This window comes from Pagrus pagrus (assembly GCF_965226575.1).
Source record: "Pagrus pagrus genome assembly, chromosome: 15".
NCBI classification, from domain to species: domain Eukaryota; kingdom Metazoa; phylum Chordata; class Actinopteri; order Spariformes; family Sparidae; genus Pagrus; species Pagrus pagrus.
This window is the reverse complement of record NC_140199.1, coordinates 12161155-12184173: the sequence shown is the minus strand read 5'-3', so window position 1 is coordinate 12184173 and position 23019 is coordinate 12161155. Positions and strand designations below refer to the sequence as shown.

General features: G+C 39.4%; 1 protein-coding gene across 1 annotated transcript in view; it reads right to left on the bottom strand.

The window, feature by feature from the left end:
- LOC311270963 (ras and Rab interactor 2-like) overlaps positions 1 to 23019 on the bottom strand; it is a 37519-nt gene that overhangs the window by 13995 nt on the left and 505 nt on the right. Inside the window, exons 2-7 of the mRNA XM_084376251.1 lie at positions 14082 to 14179; positions 12831 to 12931; positions 11177 to 11387; positions 10676 to 10787; positions 7281 to 7353; positions 5294 to 5385 (exon numbers count right to left, since the gene is read on the bottom strand). Of these exons, the coding sequence (XP_084232377.1) occupies positions 5294 to 5385; positions 7281 to 7353; positions 10676 to 10787; positions 11177 to 11387; positions 12831 to 12931; positions 14082 to 14179 (687 nt within the window). The remainder of the gene's footprint in view (positions 1 to 5293; positions 5386 to 7280; positions 7354 to 10675; positions 10788 to 11176; positions 11388 to 12830; positions 12932 to 14081; positions 14180 to 23019) is intronic.

Genomic DNA, 23019 nt, shown 5'->3' with positions numbered 1-23019 from the left:
ACCTGAAACAGACTTTGTTGTGTAAATTCAATGTAGTTTAACATTAACAAACACCAATTTAAGTTATTTTCAGTGGATCATTTTAGCGACTACTGAGGTGCAACAACTGAGGTGTAACATCACATTTGTCATAAATTCATCATAAACTGCACTCACACAGCACATACCGTTTGGTTTGTTGCACCACATGATCAAAATACTTTGAATAGGCTTATTACAGTCTAATGCTCTTTCAGCCTTTTAGTTGTTGAATCTTACCAAAACAATAGTAATGAGACTAGCCAGCTTACAGAATCACTGGTCTGATATATTCCCTATTTGTAACCACTGAGGTTTTCAAATATGAGGAAGTAATCAGTCTAGGATACTGTCACTATTGTTGACAAAGATGTGTCTGAAAATAGCTCCACTTAACAAGCGAAGTTATTTATAGTGACACTACCACGTATTTCAGATACTGGAAGTGTTCTGAGACGGACTGAGGTGCAAGGTCTTCTCCTCAGGGCCCCTGCCTGCAACTACAGACTGAGCTAAAGCAATAGCAAATGCAATCAAAAAATGTTTCCTTTGCATTCACAGTTTTGGAATTGAGTTGGAACGATTGAACAATAGCAATGTGTATACTATGTATACAGGATTACTGACCATGTGCAAATGCTTGACTCCAGCAACAAGAATTATATATTTGACTGTTAAATTATATATAAGATATAAGATTATTGTTGGGAGTTTTTCATGTATGTGGAAAGACACTACATCTTTTGATTTTCCCTGATTTTGCCTCCTGCTGTTGTTTTAGTAGATGACAACTTTATATACTCAAACCAAACAGTGCTTAACCACAGTCAGCAGCAGCAAAACAATGAAAAATGATTAACTTATGTCTATTTAAACATGCCCTCTCATCCACTCCCAATGACTCAGTGCTCTCCTTCAATTACAACCAGTCTCAAAAGACCTCTAGTTAGTGCAAAAATCACCACTTTTGCAGTTTAAAAGGCTCAGTCTCTTGGAGACTGGTTTTCATAGGAAAACGAGAAAGAGGAAAACAGCACTAAACTACTGTGACAGCATACTTCGTTGAACCTTTTCCAGCCCAAGCCGTACCAGACAGAGAAAACACACACACACACACCAATGGAACAATACCACATTAGGAACACTCGTACCAGACACAGAGCAGCTCCTTCAAGCAAATACAGAGCAGAAAAGAGAGGGCAACAATACTCACTGTGATCCCAAAGCTTAATGATCACAGTCAAACTTCTCTGTCCTCTTCTGACGGTGTCGCAGAAGGCACACTGCTGTGTCTGCACAAGCTGAAACTCGACTGGTTTCTCTGCCTCATTCACCCTCAATCTGTGTTATGACTCACTCCTGTTAATGTGTGTATGGGCAGGCTGTTTGCACAGTATTCCCGCCCAGATCCCTCCCTCCTTTTCAGCTGAATTGCGTGGTCTGTCTCTTTGTTGACCTCAAACACACCAACACAAAAGTTTTTCCTATTTACCACCTACTCTACTCTTGTTTTTACTCTATCTTCTATTAATATCGTATACTTTTTCTTCTGTTGGTTGCTCTGATTGTATTACCAATTACTGGTGAAAATATCATATTGAATACAGTTTTGATACTTCTGTTTGTTAAAGATATTTTACATTGTGTTCTTGAAACTTCAGATTTCGTGGAATTATTTTGATTACTCAGTAATAAATACAGACATGTTCACACAAGAAGAAGCAAAGCACAGCAAAGCGTTTCTGTACAGGTCCACACACACAAACATAAGGTATATTTGGGACTGACAGAACAGAGGAATGTGGTTTGGCGTGGCTGATGTAAGAACCGGGAAAGTTAAGGGTGAGTCGGGGACTCGGGGCAACTTGTAGAGAGATATGACAGCTGAACTGGAGCCAAAAATAGCTTGCTACAGCAGAACAAGAGATGAAGTCAGTAACTTTGGCTCTTCCGTGGCTGGAATTATTTCAGAAACTGAATGATTGACTGGGCTTATGAAGTACTTAGAATAGCAACAGGTAGATCAAACAAACATGTAATTATTACATGCCAACGGGGGGAGCAGATTTGGCTTTGATTGCAACGCTACAATCCTTTTAAGTGAATAAAGTGTGATCAAAGAGGTTGGACTATGAGAACCTGTAGCAGCTGTAAAGGCCAAAAGGTAAATAGACTTAACTGATAAATGGCTGCGTCTGTCAGTTTTACTGCAGATTGGTAAACAGGTTTCTCAAACAGGCAATTATCTTCAGTATTCAACTTCAATATTCTTTACACTGTCCACCTGTTCGGCTACTGAAAAGCAGTAGGGAAATATACAATATATGTGTTGTATATATGTATTATCTTTTGGGGAGCTTTCTGGGGAGTTATACTTGCCAGGCTTCTCATATTTTAAGACAACACTTTTAATGTTAACGTAATAATTGTATAATGAACAGAACTCCTCTCAAAAGGCATCAAACAAGATGACAAATTGTTTTCGAAGCCAAACTGCTATCACAGGTGGCGAGCTATGTAACAGGTAATACGACACTGGCATCAGACAACAGTGTCGTCAATGCTCTTTTCTTATTATTCCCAGCCATACATGATCGTATGTACATCAGAGCTGCCTTTTAGATGATCTGTTTACAGTCACACAATTACCTTCATGGACACAGAACCCACCATTGTGTCATCTGACTAAACAGGAACCCTTTTATGAATGAAAGAGAGAGACAGACTGAGGAATACAAGAAAGGGAAAAATAGAGAGAAAATGTCTGTAGACAATTTGAGACCACATTAAAGGGAGGGTGTCAACAATTCATTGTGTGTCATCCTGAACTCTTTAAGAGGCTGTCAGGCCAAGGGACACTGGAAGTCTGGCAGAGTATACTATAGCTCAAAGCTGAGTCACAGCAGCTGAGCCTGAATGGACAGAAAAGGTCACTCTGAGTGGGTTATGAAAAGAGAAGTGGCATGGAAGATAAATCCAACAACACCTATACATGTATAAACCACTATTGTTGCTTCAGTTACGTTAAGTTAAAAAAGATGTAGTATAACTTAGAAGAAGCAGATATAAGTCAAAATAATTCCTGCACTTCTATGCATAAATTAAATTATTTTGTGATAATAACAACCATGGTCGTCATTACAGAAAAATGATCACACTTTCTTCAGATGGAGGTGTCAGATTATATGAATAAAAAGGTCTAATGTTTTGTGGTGAAGGCTGTACTGAGGCTGAGGCCTTCACCAGAGCTGGGAGGGAAGAAGAAGCTCGAGAGGCCTATAGCTCTCACGTGAGTCAATGCCCAGCTGCACAGCACTGATCTGGGCCTTGAAGAGGCTTTTGTCCCTGGGGGTGAGTCATTTAGCACTGGCATGCCATTTAATCCTTCAAGCATGGGGGAATGTGGTTGAAATAGGCTTTACGAGTGTCTTAACTCAGGGGGGGAAAAATTTGAATTTTTACACACAACAGATGTGGGACAGAGGAAAACACTCTGTCCCTGTCTCCTGCATTAGGCTGAGCGAAGTGCACAAATCAGTTTGGATGGAACATAACCCATAAATGCTTCAAACTGACGGGAGGAGTGTCACCGTTGGTGCAATAAGGAAGATTTATAATAAACACAATCATTGCATGACACAGTGAGAGCATACCTCTGCACACATAACCTACTTTATTCTATTTTCACTCTCTTCATTCACTTTTCACAGATTATATGGTAATCCTTTCTGAAGACTTTTCTATGGCGATTTTACCATGTCCACCTGACTTACTAAACTATATTTTCACGACTTAAAGCAGCTACAAGGAACTTTAATTTTGTGTTGATTCTGGCAGCCCTTGTGGACAAAAGCAGTATGACCACCACCACTTTCTCTAACATAGCTCTGCTAGTGTGTGCATTTGTTTTGAAAGCATGAGTAAAAGAAAGAAGCAACAAATTTAAATACTACTTTTCATATTCAAACAAAGCTGTCTGTGTTGATGTATCTATTCGTGGCTATGTAAATGGACAAACAAAGTAAGCTTTGTTTTAGTGCTGTCCCACCAGACCACAGAGCTGCTTCTTTATTCAGTATGCATGGCTAGTGGATTGCTATTTGCTTCAACATAGTTATGTGTTTCTTGTGAAAACAAGAAGCTAGAGATGGACTGGGATAGGATATCAATTGGCATTTACAGTAGCCAATAGTGCAGAAGGTGCGTTACCCCCGGTTCAGAGGTGTTCATTGGGAGGCTCTTGATAAGCAGTAGTTAGCAGTCACTTTGGCAACAAGTTGAGCTGTCTGTCCAGAGGTGAGGCAGAGCAGCCAGTGGACATCAGAAGGAGTGGTGAGTCCTTAGACCTGGAAATCAACTGAAGTGTAGTCTGTTCATGGCCCTACATTAGTTTTTTTACTTCTAGCAATTCATTTACACTTAACCCTAACCCATAAATCACAAAAGTGGTGTTCAACTGTGAAGATTATCTTGATGAACATAACATGTAAGTATCATGAGCTTGTGTTTGACACAGAGCTTATTTTTGGCAATTATCCAAAATACAATTCAAAATCCCGCAGGCTTTCTGATGAGGGAAACAGGGCAATGCTAACTTTCGGGTTGGCCTGCAAAATATGTACTCTCAACACCACTCTGTATACTCATGGGAGTCTATAATGATGCACATTTAGATACCTACTGGTCAGCCAACAGTATACTACCTACTATTTTATACTAGACTGTTAATTTGGATGTCCTGCAACCAGAGTTTACACTAGATTTTTTTTTTTATTTTAACTATGCGAGTCCAAAAACTGCTAGAAAAATATCACATGCAGAATCTTGTGTCCATATACATTTTTCCTGGCAGAAATCACTGGCAGCGTGCTGCACATTACCTGAGACTCAGCGAATCTCTCAATATCTTAACAGCTGTGGTAAAACTTTTGCATAATACGAGTTCATATTTATGTTGTCTTGGCAATAGATTGTAGGTCACACAACATTACTTTATTTAATATGCTGTTGATTAATAAATGTATTTGTCATATTTACTCACCGGACATTTTGGCTGTTGATATTTTCATCTGTCAGACATTACACACGATACTGGTGTAAATCCTGACTGCAACATTATTAACATTTTGAGGTATTCCTTTTTAGATTAAAGTTTTTGTCTCTATTTTGTATTCTGCAATGGAGTCAGGAAACCTCCTGCCTGCCACAGATTCCCCCAATTGCATGCTTGTCCCCTAAATCTATAGTATATTCAATGAGAAAGGAGAAAACAAACCTGCTCCGAGTCTAGCAACCTCCTCAAGATCAGCAGACGTTCTGGCTGAAGCGATAGCCTCTGGAAGCTTCAGTGTGAAGGGCAACACATCCCTAAGATGAAGAGAAAAGGTTGAGTGGAAGGGAGAAAGACCTCAAAAGAGAAAAGGAAAAACGAGAAAAAGAGAGCAGAACTGAAAGCTAAGTCCTAAAAGGTTGTGAGTCACTACGCTGGAAAAGAGATATGTGGCTTGGCCTGGGTGTGTGTTTCTGGCTAAACTGGAAGGTAAAATGTGCCTGCTGCTCTCCTCCCTGCGGGTCTTTTACAAGACCTTTCAAAGCTTTTACACAGCTTCCAAAGGCTTCAATGAAGGAAACCTGAGTGATCAAAGTGGAAAATTACAGCTTTAGTCAGTACAAATCTGGGGCCATATTCATAAAGCTTCCTAGTACAAAGTGCTGCTCCTAAACACAAAAAAAAAATCTGAAAGAAATCTTAGAATTATGATATTTTCTAAGAATTTTCCCTTAAAGTTAAGACTACATCCTGGTAAAGATTAAAATAATTCACAAAGCATCTAAGCCCTTAACAAAGAGACCTCCTAAGGTCAAAAACTGTTTAGAGTCAGGAGGAAGACTTTAAAGAGTCTTAGGAGTATCTTAAAGGAGAAAATGTTGTAAAAGAGGCTGAATGCTGAATGACAGTGAGTTAATGAACCACAACAGCTAAGATCGTGCAGGGATAAGGTTTGTGGTCAATATCATTGGAGATGCAGTCACATCAATCACGTTATAATGCCAGAAATGAAGCGGTCACACCACTAAGATAATTGGCAGCTGTAAAAATGCAACAGTGCAGCAGTGAGGACTTTGGTCGATCGAAGGCCTTCCATCAGCAGAGTGATCACACAAACGATCACAGTGCTTTTATAGTCCCCCTCTTCTCTCTCACTTCGACAGCAACACATCACACTCCTCACTGGTGCACACAACCATATGTTCTCCCACACTTGCCTCAGCCAAATGTTCCTTCTAAAATCGTTTTACGCTTTAACAGATTAAGTAGGTCTGCTAAAATTATCAGCATGGTAAATAAAGGTACGCAAATAAATATAACAGCTTTCATCATGTGAAGAGGCTACACAAGTAGGTAGTATGGCTTCCAATTAATAATCAATTCATGTTATATTAATGTTCATTACAGAAAAAAATGTTCATAATTACAACGTGTCATAATAGAGACAATTTTCTATGATTACACCAATCGATTTCACTGTCCAATCTATGCCCATTATCACAAAGAGGGCTATTTTATAATCAGCCAATCACAGCTTTTAAAACAATGGACCATGCCTAGCAATGAAGTAAACTACGCCTCCTCACTAAAATAAAAATTTCTGTCCTTTCCTTGCTCAGGGTTGCTCTAAGAAGTTTCCTAAATCACTCCTAAGCTATGACTCCTTGTTAGAAATGTTTGGCTAAGGTAGGAGCTCTCTATTTGCAGAAATGTGATGTGGCAGTTTCGGTATTTAGGACACCATGCATGTGTTATCAATAAATAAACACAAGGTATAAATACAATGGAGATCATTTAAATGTGCTATAGTGTGTTGTTGACCTCTAGTAGTACTTCAAAACAGTTTTTTTTATGTTTGTCTCATGTCAGGGTGGCCCGCCCACCGCAAAGTGACATGGTATACAGTCCTGTCAATAGTTTTTACACTATTTCATTGGTCCACAAGTGGCATTAACGCAGCAAGAAACACATCAATTGGCCGAAAGAAGCAGAGAAGATGAAGACTGCCATCATGGATGAAAAAATAGGGTTCAAAATACTTTAAATGATGATGATGATATCCTTGACTGAAACCAAAAATATCTGTAAAGATACTGAATTACTGACTGAATTAGGACTCTGATGAGAGAAGGAGAATGAATTTTGACGCAAATTCAGGCTCACGCCCCCCGATCTTTCTGTAATCAATAGTAATTCTGACTGATGAACTCACCTGCTGATGCAGCAGAAAGCCACCAGACGGAAAAGGTCTGCAAAGCTCAGGCCTGATCCCTCCAAAGAGAAAGCTGAAGGAAGACAGAACAACATGATCAAGACACAACGACTGTCAGAGGAAATGCATTTAAAACAATCAGTTTGGTCATGTTTTCAATCTGGTTCAAATAAATATGAAGAAAATCATAACAAACACATTAATCATGCTGACTCTCCAACCATGTGTCATGTTTTAAGTTATTTCACTGGCAGAGGGCAAAGGGGACATAGCTGAGAGAAAAGCACAACAGCTAGAGGCAAATTTTAATCCAAAGCATGAAAAGGAATTGTTTACTTCATCTTTATAATCTCTAGATTAACTTTAATTTCCTAAAAAGGATAACAGAATCCCATTGGTTCTATCAATGTCGTGTAAATGATGAGTGAATAGCAACAAGAACAGCAGTGGTGGTGACCACTTTCCCCATGTGGACTCAAATTACTGCTTATTGGATTTGTTAGAGAACACTTTGCTGAAAAACAGATCACACGTATTGCTAGGGGGAAAAAATACATTTGTGCAAGTGATACACTTGGCAAGAACTTGTTTTGTTCATAACTTGGCACCCATTTACAGCAGCTTACAGTCAAGGCCTTTGGCACTGAACTAAACGTGACTAGGAACTGGGTGTGGATAGAGATAACAGGCATGTGTGTACATAGTCGTGTGTGTGCGTATAAGAGAAAGAAATTCAAGATTGTCAAAAATGTTGATGCGTTCAAAGCAAGAAGAAAGAAAACATAGAAAAGGATAAAGAAAGATATCTACACTAGTCTGTTACAGTTATACCTTTACTGAATCAAAATGACTGATACAGAATTGGTTAAATAGAAGGGAAGGGTGCAGGGAGAGCACGAGAATATGTTTACACTATAGAGGGAATGAGGGAACTAGGTTAAATACAAACATATGTCCAGCTGGCAGCAGGCCCACAACTTGAGCTGTCCTCATCCATCTTTGATTTCCACTGAGCTCTAATAATCAAAGGTAGTCTTGTTTAAATATTGACTTTTAGAAGTGAAAGATGTCTTTTCATCTTACACCAAGTGTCATTTAGTTTTTGTATGTGACAAACTAAACTTCAGACCACACTGATGGTCGTGGCACAAAGGTTGTTAAGTCAGTTTCAATTTACATTTTCAGTATTTAATTTATTTAAGGAACTACTGGCAGGTAAGAGCAAGAACACAATTAGTGTGCATATTATATATAAATAAAGTCCGACTAAATAGTAAGATGACGAGTTTCTAAGTTTAGGTTTCCATGGCACGAGAAAATACCTAAGCATTGGTTCTTCTAATTTTAGTCATAGTCACTAATCCTTGCATTACAAGCTCCCCTTGATTGGTGTCAGCTCAAGTAATGAAGCTCAGCGTAGGTTGAATCAAACGTTTAAATTCACAACACTCTCCATCTTACTCTCTCTCCCCCACTAATTAATCAGCTGACTGTGGGCATTTACTCTAAACTCAGTTCTCAATATTGTATGACTGCTGAGACCTTGTTCTATCAATATATAGCTTGAGATTTCTTAATACTTAAATTATGTGGATTATTTAGGACTTGGACACGTGGCACATTGGCCAAACAGACCTCTTTGCCGCACCTACACAAAATATGTCCCTACAATTTTCTGAAGAACACAAGATCTAACAGGCCCTGTACGGCACTGTAATACTCAAGTTGCTGAGTAAAATGAGTCACATACAATAATTGATTTCAGTCATATTTTGCAACACAACTCATACTTGGGTTTGTTCCTTTGGCGATAACGAAAACAAATGTGAACAAAACCTCATACTGACAAAGAAACTCTGAATGAACAACAACACAGACGGTAACAATATGTATTTATAAACATTAACCAGATTATAAGACTTGCTGGCAGCATGGTTTAATGGATGGCAATATCATTGTCGGATGGATTGTCATGAAATTTGGTACAAAGATTGGCCTTCATCGAATGACTTACTGAATTACTTCGATTAATTATTTCACAAAGCTTGTAATTATTTAGATTCATTTATTAAATGACTTGACAGCCCTAGGTATTACTCGATCGTTCTCTTCAGGTGATAAGAGAGACATCATTGGCTCTTCACTCTACACCTTTAACCAGTAACCAATCAGTGAAAAAGAAAAAATGCGGTAAATGCTGCAGCGGGCTGTGATTCACACATAGCACATACTCTCACTAAGTAAGGATTTGGAAATTACAGTCTGGTGCAGACAGACAGAAGTGACAGCACACACAGGTACAAGAGGAACAGACTACACGTTCAGAGAAGTGAGATATTTGGTCATAGCTTTAGGAAAATCCCTTTTCCAGGTAACTAAAAATAAAACACAAAGAAGAGAACAGTGAAATCAGTGAAACACTAATTTTGATAGGGTGACGTAAGAGTAGAAGTCAGTCTTCACCAGGACATCTTGCAAACGGAGAACAATGTGTTGAAGCCTCTGACACATTAGGTGACATAACCCTTTAACACTGGGACAAAGCCTCTAGGGGAATACTGTACAGACAACAGAAGGGATGTTTCTTGCTTGAGGGCTTACTCAGGGCACAAGTAATTTAGGTACTAGAGTTTGGAGCCTTTAAATGCAGCTTTTTCAAGCACCTGGGATGGTTTTAATTGGAACACATGAAGCCATGACTTCTTGTGTTTCCTATGCGTCCTCACAGCTGGGGAAACAGTGCCATGTTTTCATTTGCCAATCAGATTTTTAAATACAGGGTGATGGAAAACACTGATTGTCAATCAACATGCCAATGTTGCTGTTCGTATGAGGGAAATGAGCTGCCACACTTGGTTTTAACCACAGTTGTTGGGGATGGTGCGTTTGCGGTGATGTGCAGTGTTTGGTGTCCGCCAAACACAGCGTCTAGTCTGATGGCCATAGTCAAGTTCACTGAAAAGCTCAACCTTTTCAAAACTTTGATGAAACGCATTGTGTGACGATTATTTTTTCTTGGTGAATCCAAATTCTTATCTGAATTACATTTGAGTCATAAAGATTTAGGCCTGTATGATAATGGTAGGTTTCTGCACACACAAAACGTGACTACTAAGTCCAAAATGAAGCTACATAATTACAGCAGCCTAGAAATTCCAGCTGAGCCTATTTCTTTGTTGCGTACAACCACAACAACCCCTGACGCCAGGACACAGCCATATTTTAGCAAGGGTATATTTCCCATGATAGCCTGTTCACTTCATTCCACTGTCTAATAGTTTGTATTGCTGGAGGCGGACTTCACAAGCTGACTGCCAGATACAGGAAATTTAAGGAAAAAGGAAAAAGGAAAAACCACAGACAAACACATGAAGTAGGGGTCCCCAGATGCTTACTGTACTGGCTCTCCTTGACAGGGAAGTCTTTGACAGGAACTGCAGAGTCTCTGTCCATGCGTAGAGATATTACTTTTCTCTGCAAGCTGGTCGACTTCCTCACTATGAATGACTGCAGACCAGGAAAACATCCAATCAGAACATATACTTAAATACTTTGCTCATTTTTGTGAAGTATTTGTAATATGGCAAGGAATGTGTACATCTAAGGTTCTTCATTTATGTATAGTACATATTTACCCACATTTATTTACTGAATATCTATTATTTAGAAAATAAAGTGACATTAAAAGACACTTTATGTATTTACCAAATTACTGAAAATGCTGGCATAATCAACCACCCAGTCCATGTATATAAAGTAATCTAGTACTTTACCCACTCAGTTATTGTTATGACTTGTCTGTGTGTGTGTGCTGAGAAGTGAAACTTTTACACTACGTAAAAGCTTTGAGTCAACAGTGTTGGGTACAAGAAGCCACAGCGGCTGCTGTTCCTCACCCCAGTGGGTTGGCTCTGCAGTATATGTGTGGCATCTTGGTGGCTGAGGCCCAGCTGTAGCCACACAGCATGTGCATGCACCACTCTGTCCAGAACACTGAGCCGTCTATGGAGGGAGTCGTAGCCCGAATCTCTCGCTCCGGCCAGCCCTGCTCTGATCGCAGCACAAGGTGAAGCCTGCAGAAAGAGACCTCCCACCTCTTCGCCCAGCCTGAAAATAAGATCATCAAACAGATTTAAGGAAGTGCATTACAGCGCTTATGTTTCACACCACCACTGAACATTATAACATATGCACCAATGCTTACAGGATACTGGATAGCTTAATTTATAACAAAACACAACATTTTATATGTTCATTCTATGTTTTTATGTAAAATGTCTAATTTTTAAAGCACCTATTATCTATACATGTCAAATAAATGTGGCAGTATTATCATTTCCCTTGAAATTGTAGTACAGTATTAGTATACAGTGGTATCAAATTGAAGTACATGTACTTGACTACAGTATTCATCCACCAATGTACTTACAATCTACTGGTACTGACTTGACCACACACTACCACGCGCACACACATAAAAACGCACAGGATGTTAAAAGTTTAAAATGTGTTTGCAACAATAAAATGTTTCAAATGCTGACAGAGAAGAAACCACGAGAGAGAGAAAAAACAGGACAGCCAATGACCAATTGTCACGAAGCGTTATTAATCATTCCAAACCAGATGACTTAAACAGAATTGATGTGATTCACTCGGCTGCCCCGCCTCTTTCACACTTCCTCAACATTCAACAGGTACTTTCTAAATTCTAAGGAAGCTGTGCATCTGAAGAGGAATTATTTACCAGATAAAATGTGTATGTGCTTGCGTTAATGCACATACACATTTTGAATCTTCTTCTCATAGTTGATACTACTGATACGAAGTTTGAAGATGTTATGCAAGTTCAAAGACTGACAGGAAAAAGTCATTACACACACTGTATTGCAGTTCCCGGACACCTTGTCATTTTATCTGCTGACTTCTGACGTACTGTAGCTTGTTGAAAACCTCACACAACAATTCATAAACAGAGATTTCAATGCCTTTAAAGGGCGCTCTCTGCTGGTAGCCAGGGTGAACTGCATTACAGTAAATCAAATTGCAATACTGGCTGGAACATAGAAAAGTATGCATGTGGACAGACAGACAGACAGATGAGGAGAGGACAGGAGAGGAGAGGAGAGGAGAGGAGAGGAGAGGAGAGGAGAGGAGAGGAGAGGAAGAAGGAGAGGAAGAAGGAGAGGGAGCCCCCCCGTTATTACTGTAAACACAACAAGCAGTGTTTGCAGTGAAGTGTTTAAGATACACCATAATATTTGGTGTTCTCTTCAAGTTCCTCTTGAGAAAACTTCATGTAGTTTCAAAAGGTGATATCAGATTTGTCACCTGTGCAGATTTACATTTTTTTAAAATAGTTTAAGAGTTAAAATACTGACTCATCACACCTCATATGTACTTTATTTGCTTAGAGTCCCTATGCTGCCACCAGACACACTGAAATCTCCAGGACGTTGCACTTTGCAAACGTACAAAAAAAATGCGCGCTTGTCGGACATCTCCGCTGCTACAACTCCAACCTAGGGGAAACACTGCACAATTTGAACTCACCCAAGTATTGTATCTGTGTTGTGGTCTCCTTCTGCAGGTTGAGTCTTTTTCCCCATTTCCTTCTTTAGGGTGCCGATTTCCCATGCAAATGAGTCGATCAGCTACAGAGACAAATATAACAACAGTTCAATTTAAAGATAACACAGGTCAGAGATCAGTTCATCAGATCAGATCAGATCATTAAACCAGTGTTGCCAAATCAACCAGGACCAGATTAACTAGCCCCTCAACTCATACCTTTCAGTACTAGGCACTGATAGCTTTTGTTTTAGGAATATTGTACTGCTATCATTTTCCTGGAATTTAGATTGACTCCGATTCTTTTCAGTGTCACACTGCCGTCATTTGTTTCATTTCCCGGTTTTCTGTCTAGTTGGGCAACGTTTTTCTTTCTGTCATATCAGCAGCTTGAACTGAGCAAGGAACCAATTAGCTCAGCTGTTTTCAGGGGAATTACAGTTCTGATGCATTCAATGTGGAGGGCAACTGGACTTGTTTCAGTTTCTTGAAACTGAAACAAGTCCATTTGTCTGATACAGCACGATTGTCATGATATAGCACTTAGTATAACTTCCACTTTTGTGTTCATACAGATCACTCTGACTCACCGAGTGTCCGAAAAATAGAGACACCAACTTAAGAGAAACATTTTCGTTGCAGACACCGTGTCACGCAAGTGTACATTCAACTCCAGTAACGTCATTGTATTCTCAGGTGTTTCCAACTTTTTTTGTAAAGGTTTAAAATATTTTGTGTTGGCGGCACACAAGTCTATACAAGGACATGAATGGACAAGACTGACCACTGACTGACCACAGTGCAGCCTTTAGTTGACAGTTGACTACATTGCCTGCACAACAATATATAGACCACACCATACACATACATACAGCTTAGACTCAGCTGTACTGACCGTAGTCAACTGAATCCAGCTGATCATTATGCTTATAGCTTCAACTCAGCGCAGACCCCTTGACTATCACAGATTGCACCTGTCTCTTCTCTCTCAAACTTAAAACCGTGTGAAGTTGCACCTGATGACCTCATCGTCAACAATGAGATCCTGATGAAACTCATCTTGTGGTCAGTGTATCATATAAAAACATGTTACACTATCTGAAATACTATGCTATGACAAACATAACCCACACCCACACATCTTCTTGTCCATGATCTTTATGGCAACTAGAATGGCTGAAACCTCCCATCTTTACAGTTCTACACAGGTATAATTACTTGAGTGGTACGTACCTTGAAGAAACTGCCTTTCCTCTCCTGTTTGCAGGGTTGAGTTATTGTGCTGGTGGACATGTTGTCTGTAGAGCCGCTGTCTGTCTCTGCTGAACGTTCTGTGAAGTACAGAGGACATTCGAGCCATGCATAGAAAGAAACACGAAACAATGCAGCTCAGTTTGGTCCATTCAGTGGATGAGAGGGGGGGATCAAAAATCAAAAATTTACTTTAAAAAAAACCCTAAACTTTTGCGCCAACTTGAACGAGAAGGTTTTTTTCCTTGCTCACTAGGCTTGCTATGGAATTGTTCGTATTCAAATCAAGGACCCAAATGCACGACTCGAGACAGTTCAGTCTAAAGGGCAAAAAGCCTGACAGACATTTCACTCAAAACAATGACTACCAAAGCCTACTCAATGTGGTTCACACAAAACAATGCTGTTACTGATTTTGCATGAACACAGGCTGAACACATGTACACATACACACAGGCACGCTCGACCCAGATGCTGTGGTGGATCTAGTTTCCAGCAGCTGATATAAGCCAACTATGTCATGGCATGAAAACACCTCCCAGATCTCCCTTTTCAGAAAGACATACGTAAGAGGAAAACACCATCAGCATCTGTTCTCTGAAAACAGACAGTTCAGCAACAATGTTCGGGAAGAAGACTGTTGTAAAAACACAACTCTTGTGACTTTTGTTAGACAGACTGGACTGTTTGCTATTTGAGTCACTGGCGAGACTCGGAGGGAAATGTTTTAGACAGAACATTTGCTGTCCAGTTTCTGTTGGAATGCTTTTGATCTCAGAGCCAAATAGGTGCCAAGTTCATACATATTCTATACACATGTGCAGGCTAGAGCTTACTTTGGGTTAGATCCAATATACAGTAGGGTAAAAAAGTCTGAGACCACTAGTCAAAGTACTTTACACTATCCCGCATTTGTTTTGATGTAATACTATTTTTTTCAGTACATATATCAGCTTATAAATGTAGGTGAAACGTTAAATCCTTGATAAATGTCCATAAATTTCAGCATATCTTAGTATTTGGTATTTTTCCTTTGGTTTTAATTACAGCATGCACTTGAGCTGGCATGGACAAAGCTCCTTGTTATGTTACAGATGGCTTGGCTTTCTCAGTCTTCAACTTTTTCCATAAATGTTCAATGGATCTGAATGTTAGTAAATTCAATTTGGAAGTCAGTTTTATTTATATAGCGCCAAATGACAACAAAAGTCATCTCATGACACTTTTCGTAAATAGCAGGTCTAGAACAAACTGTTTAATTTACAAGGACCTAACATAGGCAATGGCTCTAGGTGGCCAGCCATCTGCCTTGACAGATAGGGGGCAAGGAGACATGGGACACTGCTGTTCATTATCTCCTGTCTCTCTCACTCCCCCTTTCCTCTTCACATATCTCGTGAGACTCTGGTGGCCCGACCCCTCTTGTCAAAACAAAGCAGTGAGGAGGGCTTGCACTGCAGTGGGTTGTTTTGGTTGGAGCAATATGTGTGTGTGTTTTCATGCGTGTGATTTCAAGGTTGTGTGATTCACAGACCAGACATAGTAAACAGGAAGGCCCCTGTGGTTGTCCATCAAGGAAAAATAAAGAGCCTCTGAGTCACATGACAACATATTTTGTACTATGTGACCTACTGACATTACTGGCACAAGTTTCAAAGGAAATGTTTACAAAGAATTACAAAAAATATATTTGTATGATTAACAAATTCTAAATCGAAATTTGAAGCAACACAATTAGCAAATTGCAGAGGCTGCAATTAATTTGCTGATCATTATTATTACTTTATTTAACTTGATTGCAGAATGTGCAATATTTAGATGCTGCTCCTGAGCCTGACACATTTCAGTGTCAAAAAATCGTTTACAGAAATGTCTTATTATTCTCTTATTAGAAAAAATCGCAGCATTTTTTTCCCAAATCATTCAGCCCTACTGTCATCTACACTGTAAAACATCAACCAGTTGTACAGGTACAAAATCTACAGTATCCCATGGTTTTCCTCTGTTTCCTTAACTGTGAAGCAAAACTGACTGCTCAATGAATCATACCTAAAATCAGTTGCAACATGTGGAACAATTCTAACTTCCAGTAGTTCTCAGTGGCGTGGTTTCCATGTTCCCATTTTCTGTGGAGACCCAACCCATTAGTGATGTCAACAAATAAGCCTCTTCAAAACAAAACCAAAGACTGTGGCAGGGCTGTACAGCGTGACAAAAAGTTGGTCTGTGCGATGACTAACGTAGCACCGTGTGATCAATTAGCAATACCTATGTGTTGGACAGAGACAAACTGAATCTCGCACATCCCTTTTCTACTTGGTAGGTGTAGTGTATTGTGATTGTGGTTAAAAATCATGTAGTGCATGCAGTCCATACAATACCAATTCCCATAATTCATTGGGAACACTCCCATAATTCCCATTAGTTGTATTTTCAAGTTGTCAACCAAAACCTAAACCCCAAACAAACTTACGAGAAAGAAATAAGGAAGGAATACTTTTTTTTGTTTTCAGTTTACACCACTTCCCATTTTTGTTTGTCTAAATCTCTTCAAGAGAATTTAAACCCTTTACAGATTTATACTGTATGGTCAATATGAATTAACTATAAATAATATTGTATGATGATTATATATATTTACTGAAATTAACAAGGCTAATAATTTGAACTGTAATATTACTTGGTTGGTGGAGATTCTCAGTCATCCAGGTCTTAGTAATTCTAAGTGCTATATTGAAGGCAACTTGACTTGTTTCAGTTTCCTGAGGACGTTTCACCTCTCATCGAAAAGGGTTTCTTAAGAACTGACGAAGCCTTTTGGATGAGAGGTGAAATGTGTTCAAGAAACTGAAACAAGTCCAGCTGCCTACTATATAGCACTAAGGATATTGATGTTTTGTACAGCAAGAGGCACTACAGTATGTCCCTGTCATTTACCATTTTGAGCAAATAAAGGAAACTTTTGTCTGAATTTTATATGTCCTGTGTACAACGTTAATGTTATTGGCCAGTCACATGCCTGTTTTTGTGGCCCATGCTGCCAAAGTCAGCCTCTAACACCAGTGCTATGTGCAAAAAAGTTAACATACAGCCCCGTGTGCTTTCATATTCTGGGAGTTCAAGTGTCAGTGTGTTGTAAAATACTGGCCTAGTCAATGACTTATTCTACAATCATGGTCTGAGAGGAGGATCTGAGTTGAGTAACATCCTCTAACCTACAATACTAATTCCCTTTACAACTCAGTAGATCAAACTACAAATTAGTCATAGACTGTATATTGTGGTCAAGGTCATGGTATAAGCTGCTGTTCAGTAATCCCTGTCACGTCATCATGCTCATTAAGGAAATCAGTGTTTTTGTACGTCACTACTACAGTTTAAGAAATGGATTTTATACCCATTCTGAGAGGCTAAACTTGAAGACAGGGCGGAAGGTCAGTTATCTTAATGGCTACCTGATGGTCCTCCAAGAACTCTGTTTGTTTTGCCTGAGTTTACAGTCTCAGTGCAATTAATAGTACAAATGGGGATAACAACGCAGACTTTCGGATGGCTTTTCAGAATTAAAAGGTGTTTCACATTATGTGAGTGGGATAGTCATGTTAATAATGAAAAAAGTGAGTTAGAAAGGTTGAAACCCTGCCTCCTCTCACAACTTCACACAGGTGACCAATCACTGCATGCATGTCTATTATTGAGGGAGGACAAAAATTGTCAGAGGAAGCCTGCAAAATTACAAATCACAAAGAAATGAGGGGGAAGGAATTTTACTGCTGTAGCTGTTCTGACAAGCACTTCAATTGAAGCATGGGCCCTTACATTAAACAAAGGAAAGGAAATGGATATTGCTCTAACTGCCCCATTACTGCAAAACTGTTCATAAAACATAGTATTTGTTATATTAGGTCAGCATGGTAAATATTTGTTATCTTACAGTTCAGTGCTGCCTGAGTCTACATGCCCAAGCCTGTCTGTTAATGAAGCAACTAGGTAAAAATGTGTTCACACACAATATCTCAACCGCAAGCACTTGTGTCATACTACCAAACCTCCCAATCTAATAATGGTAGCATGCTAGGTTTCCCTTTGTGCGACTGATCTTCCCGAAAGTCGTACATGAATCACTTTTCCATCTAAATTGAATGAACAATTTCACAATAACTACTTTTTACCACTGTAAGGATTCTGATAACATCACTGGTGTGCATATGCACAATTGGAAACTACCATTCCAAGAGCGTTTCTGTGTTTCCCATTATCATCCTGTAACTCTACTACAAACCATATCCAGACCTTGACCCCAGGGGCAGGGAGTTACTCCCAGAGAAAAGGAGAGGCAGTTGTGGTGGAGGTGTCAAAATATCAACACAAATCTATGTAAAAGACACCTGTTGTAACATTTTATACCCGCCTTGTTGTCAACCTTATCCAGGGTCAAGACGCCGTGTCCAATCATATCTCAGTAACAATAACAAGGCAAGACAGGCCTGTCATGCTCCAGTTGTTGTATGCATGAGCGACTCAGCTTTTCAAGAGTCTGCAGCTTATGCTAGAATGAGATAACGTGTTTTCTTCCTTATCATACAGCACTAGGGCTAACTAACGCCACACAGCAATGCAAGATAAGGCTGTAAATTTAGATTTGTCTTTAACATGGATCATGAAAACTGCACTTCATGGTAACACTTACAAATGAGGTTGAGATCAGCGACAATCAAGCACACAAAAAGCAACAACTGTAAAGTTATAAACCAAAAAGCTCTTCACGTGTCTATGGTACAATTCTACTGGACCTGCAATGATTGCTCGATTAGCTGTCAACTTTTAAATTATCACTGACTATTCTGATAATGGACTAATCAATTTGAGTAATTTTTTAAGATAAAAAAAAAAGTCAAAATTGTCTGGTTGCAGCTTCCTTAATGTGAACATTTTCTGGTTTCATTCCTCCTCTGTGACAGTAAACTGAATGCAAGTCCAGGCTAGGTTGTAAAGCATTGTACCGAGCTGGAAACAGCAGCTCTGAATAATGTTTCTGACAATGAACCTCCTGACCCTCTCAACATCCACCATTCCTAAACGTTTCTCTGCTGCCTGATGGGATTTCCTGTGAGCTGTGGTTTACCAAGGGGATATGATGGCAGACATTTAGCGTCTTCCAAATAAAATGCCTACACTTAGCTCCTAAGTGTGTCAAATGCATTCCATCCCCCCTTACATTGGATGGGTCTCTGCTTTGCTGGGCAGAGTTTTTACTCCATGGAAAACCAAACACACGCTGGTGAATTCAAACACATGCACAAACACACATGTCTTGATTGAAGAGAAAAGGGTGTTTTCTGTGGTGACAGCTATCAAAGCCTGCACTGCAAGTGTTGAACTATCATTGTGGACACCCTACCTCCATGAAAATCAGTCTAAAATAAGACTCAAACTCAAAATACTCCACACATTTAACCCTTTACCCCATACCCTTTTACTGATAATATACATACAACTAGTGTGCTTCAACTGTGACTTAACTGCTGCTGCTGTGTTAAAATCAGGAGAAACATGGTAACTGCCCACCACACACACACACTGCACAACATTTCAGCTGACTCAATTGCATGCTCATCATGACTACTGCTGTGAATGTGTGAAATTTAATAATAAAAGGTATAAAGTTCTACTACTTGTTAAAGGATAACTTTGCCAATTTTCCATGAGGGCAGAGGAGGTTATCGAGGGGTCTTTTTACAGTGTTTTGGCGAACCCGGATATTCAGGCAGGATATTTATTTGGGTCAGAGTATACAGCTGAAGAAATCCATGGAAAACTTAAAAACAGATGTAAAACAAACCTAACTTAAATTAAGTGAACTCAAATATTTACGGCAGCAATTACAAATTGCAAATTTCATTGACAGTATATCCGATACAAATTTACATTCTTAAATTATAAGATATTAAAGGTTCAGTGGGGTTAGGTCATAAAACTTTTCACAATAAAAACTATGAAGATATGTTATGGAACTTTCAATGAATACAACAGAAACAATTGATCCGATGAACTGATGAACTAACTCTGCGATTGCTGCAAGTGTGAGGAATATAATATGCCAAGTTTATTGCCTGTGATCTGTCTGCTGACAAAGACAGCCTCCTGAAAATCCTATTTAATCTGTCAGCACTAAATAACAATTACTGTTCACAGCAGCCCTAGGTAATGCAATGGAACTGAACCGGAAGTAATTCTGGCTGCTGTGAACAGTAATTGTTACTTAGTCTAATAGTCTAATTAACAGTCTGCAGCATACTTCCCGGTGTCATTGTGAATTCCTGAACTGTGACTCAGGTTTGAGGTTGACAACAGTACTAGTCTGATTTGGTCCCGACACTGCGTGCTAAGCACATTAGCAGATTTCTGAGGAGATTGGAAAACCAGGGTCTTGGCCCATTCCAGGAAAATTACTTTGGCTTACTTTGACTTTTTCAAGCTTTTCCCACAAAAAAAGTCTGAAGGAAGATGATACGATGTGAGAGGTGGTGGTAATGGGTAAGGTTACAGTCCGAGAACCCTGCAAATGCCTGGCAGCAACTGTAAAAGAGCGGTCTAATTAGCAAGCAAACAATAGCTGACACACCAGTGTGTGAGCTGGAAACACTCAGGGGCTGAAGAAAGCCCATTCCTTAATCAGCAGCTACATAACACTACCACAGACAAGTGAATTTCTTGGCTGAGCTGAAATATTTGCTCTCAGATTAAAAGATGTTCAGGATGTGAACTTTGGGGGATAAACTCGGTAGGTTTTCTTGACATGCTGATTCAGTGCTTATTACTTGGTTATTGTAGTTAATTCCTCCATTTCCAGCAATAATGCTAAAGCCTTTTGTTCAATCTAGTTGATTCTCACTAATCTGGGTCATTTTAATTGTATAAACAGCTCTTTATAGTACTGGCATTAAAAAAGAGTGCCTCTTAATCACATCTCTCATTGACAACTCAACATGGGTTCTGTTTGAAAGGTCGTGTATGTTCTCAACCCAGAAAAGATGGGATGTGTAGATGTGTTAAAATACTATCAACTATGCAAGTCGTTATAAATTACCAATTAACTCAATTAATAAATCTGTACATCGACGTTTACGCTTCTCTGTAGTAGACATGGACTAAATACTACAGGGAGATACTGCTTAAATTAATCAAATGTTTGCAGAATGCTACATCGTTTGTGTTATTTACATGCTGAATAGAAGATTGAAACACCCGACTCCTAGACATTGTGTTGGTAGCCATTGTTGCTTTTAATATAGGCCCATATTTAAATATACACCTGTTTTCTCATCCACTTTTATGTATAAAGTGCCTATAATATAAATTGTGACAACCCCCCCTTTAAAGTGACCTAAATCAACAGAGGTCGAGCCAATTGGTGCTAGCAGTCTCACAGTTCGTGAAATGGAGATCACCTAAATGCAGTGAATGTGTCTCAAGTGATTTTAGTATAAAGACACACCTGTGTCTAAATGTCCAATCACTGGTTAATCAGTATTGCTGGCTACAATTACACCATGAAGACAAAAGAACACCCCCAAGCAACTCTGTGAAAAGGTTGTTGAACAGTGTAAGTCGGGGGATGGATAGAAAAACATTTCCAAGTTACTGAACATCCCCCGGCGCTCAGTTAAATCCAACATTACGAAATGGAAGGAATATGGCACATGTGTTAATCTGCTTAGAGCAGGCCGTCCTCACAAACTGAGTGACCACCAGAACACCTATGATTACTTTGAAGGAGTTAAAAGCTTCAACAGCTGAGATGGCAGAGACTCTGCATACAACAACTGCTGCTCGGGTTCTTAACCAGTCAAAGCTTTCTGGGAGAGAAAGCCACTGTTGAAGAAAGCTCATTAAATTTCAACTTGAGTTCACCCAAAGGCCTGTGGGAGACTGAGGTCAACTGGAAGAAGGTTTTTTGGTCTGATGAGACCAAAATGGAGCTTTTGGCCATCAGACTGGATGCTATGTTTGACAGACACCAAACACTGCACATCACCGCAAACACATCATCCCCACCGCGAAACATGGTTGATGATTCTCGGCAGCTGGCCCTCAAAGGCTTGTAAAGATAGGGGGTAAAATAAATGCAGCAAAATATAGGGAAATCCTGGAAGACAACCAGATTCAGTCTACATGAGAACTACAACTTGGGAGAAGATTTATTTTCCAGCAAGACAATGACACGAAGCATACAGCGAAAGCTACACAGAAATGGTTTAAAGACAACAAGCTGAATGTTCTGGAGTGGCCGAGTCAAAGCGCAGACCTCAATCCAGTAGAGAATTTGTTGCTGGATTTAAAAAGAGCTGTTCAAGCACCAACCCCCGCGCAACCTGACAGAGCTTGAGCAGTTTTGCAAAGATGAATGGAGTGAAATTACAGTGTTCAGACGTTCAAGCCTGAATGAGACCTCTCCACACAGACTCAGTGCTGTGATTGCAGCCAAAGGTGCATCTACGAAATACTGACTTGAAGGGGGTGAATCACAGTCACTTATTTAACACTGTATATTTTCAATAATTGACATTACTCTGTAGAAATCTGTTTTCATTTTGAGATTATCAAAGGGTTTTTTTTGTAAATTCTGGTCAAGAAAACCAAATTATTATTGACCATGTTTCCATTTATAAAGGCAATGAAAGGGGAACACATCCAAGGGGTTGTATACTTTTTATAGACACTTATTACAAACTTCTTTGTTTATGTCGTTCAGCTTTGTTGTCTGTGTACAGCTGTATGTCTGTACTCATACCTATTCGACCTGTGTCTAACATTGAGAGCGGCTTAAATCCGGGTCCGGCTCCTTGCGTGTGTACACATTATTGCCAAACACAAAACTCTGTCTGTACTCAGTGTGACGTAAAAGAACATGATTAAT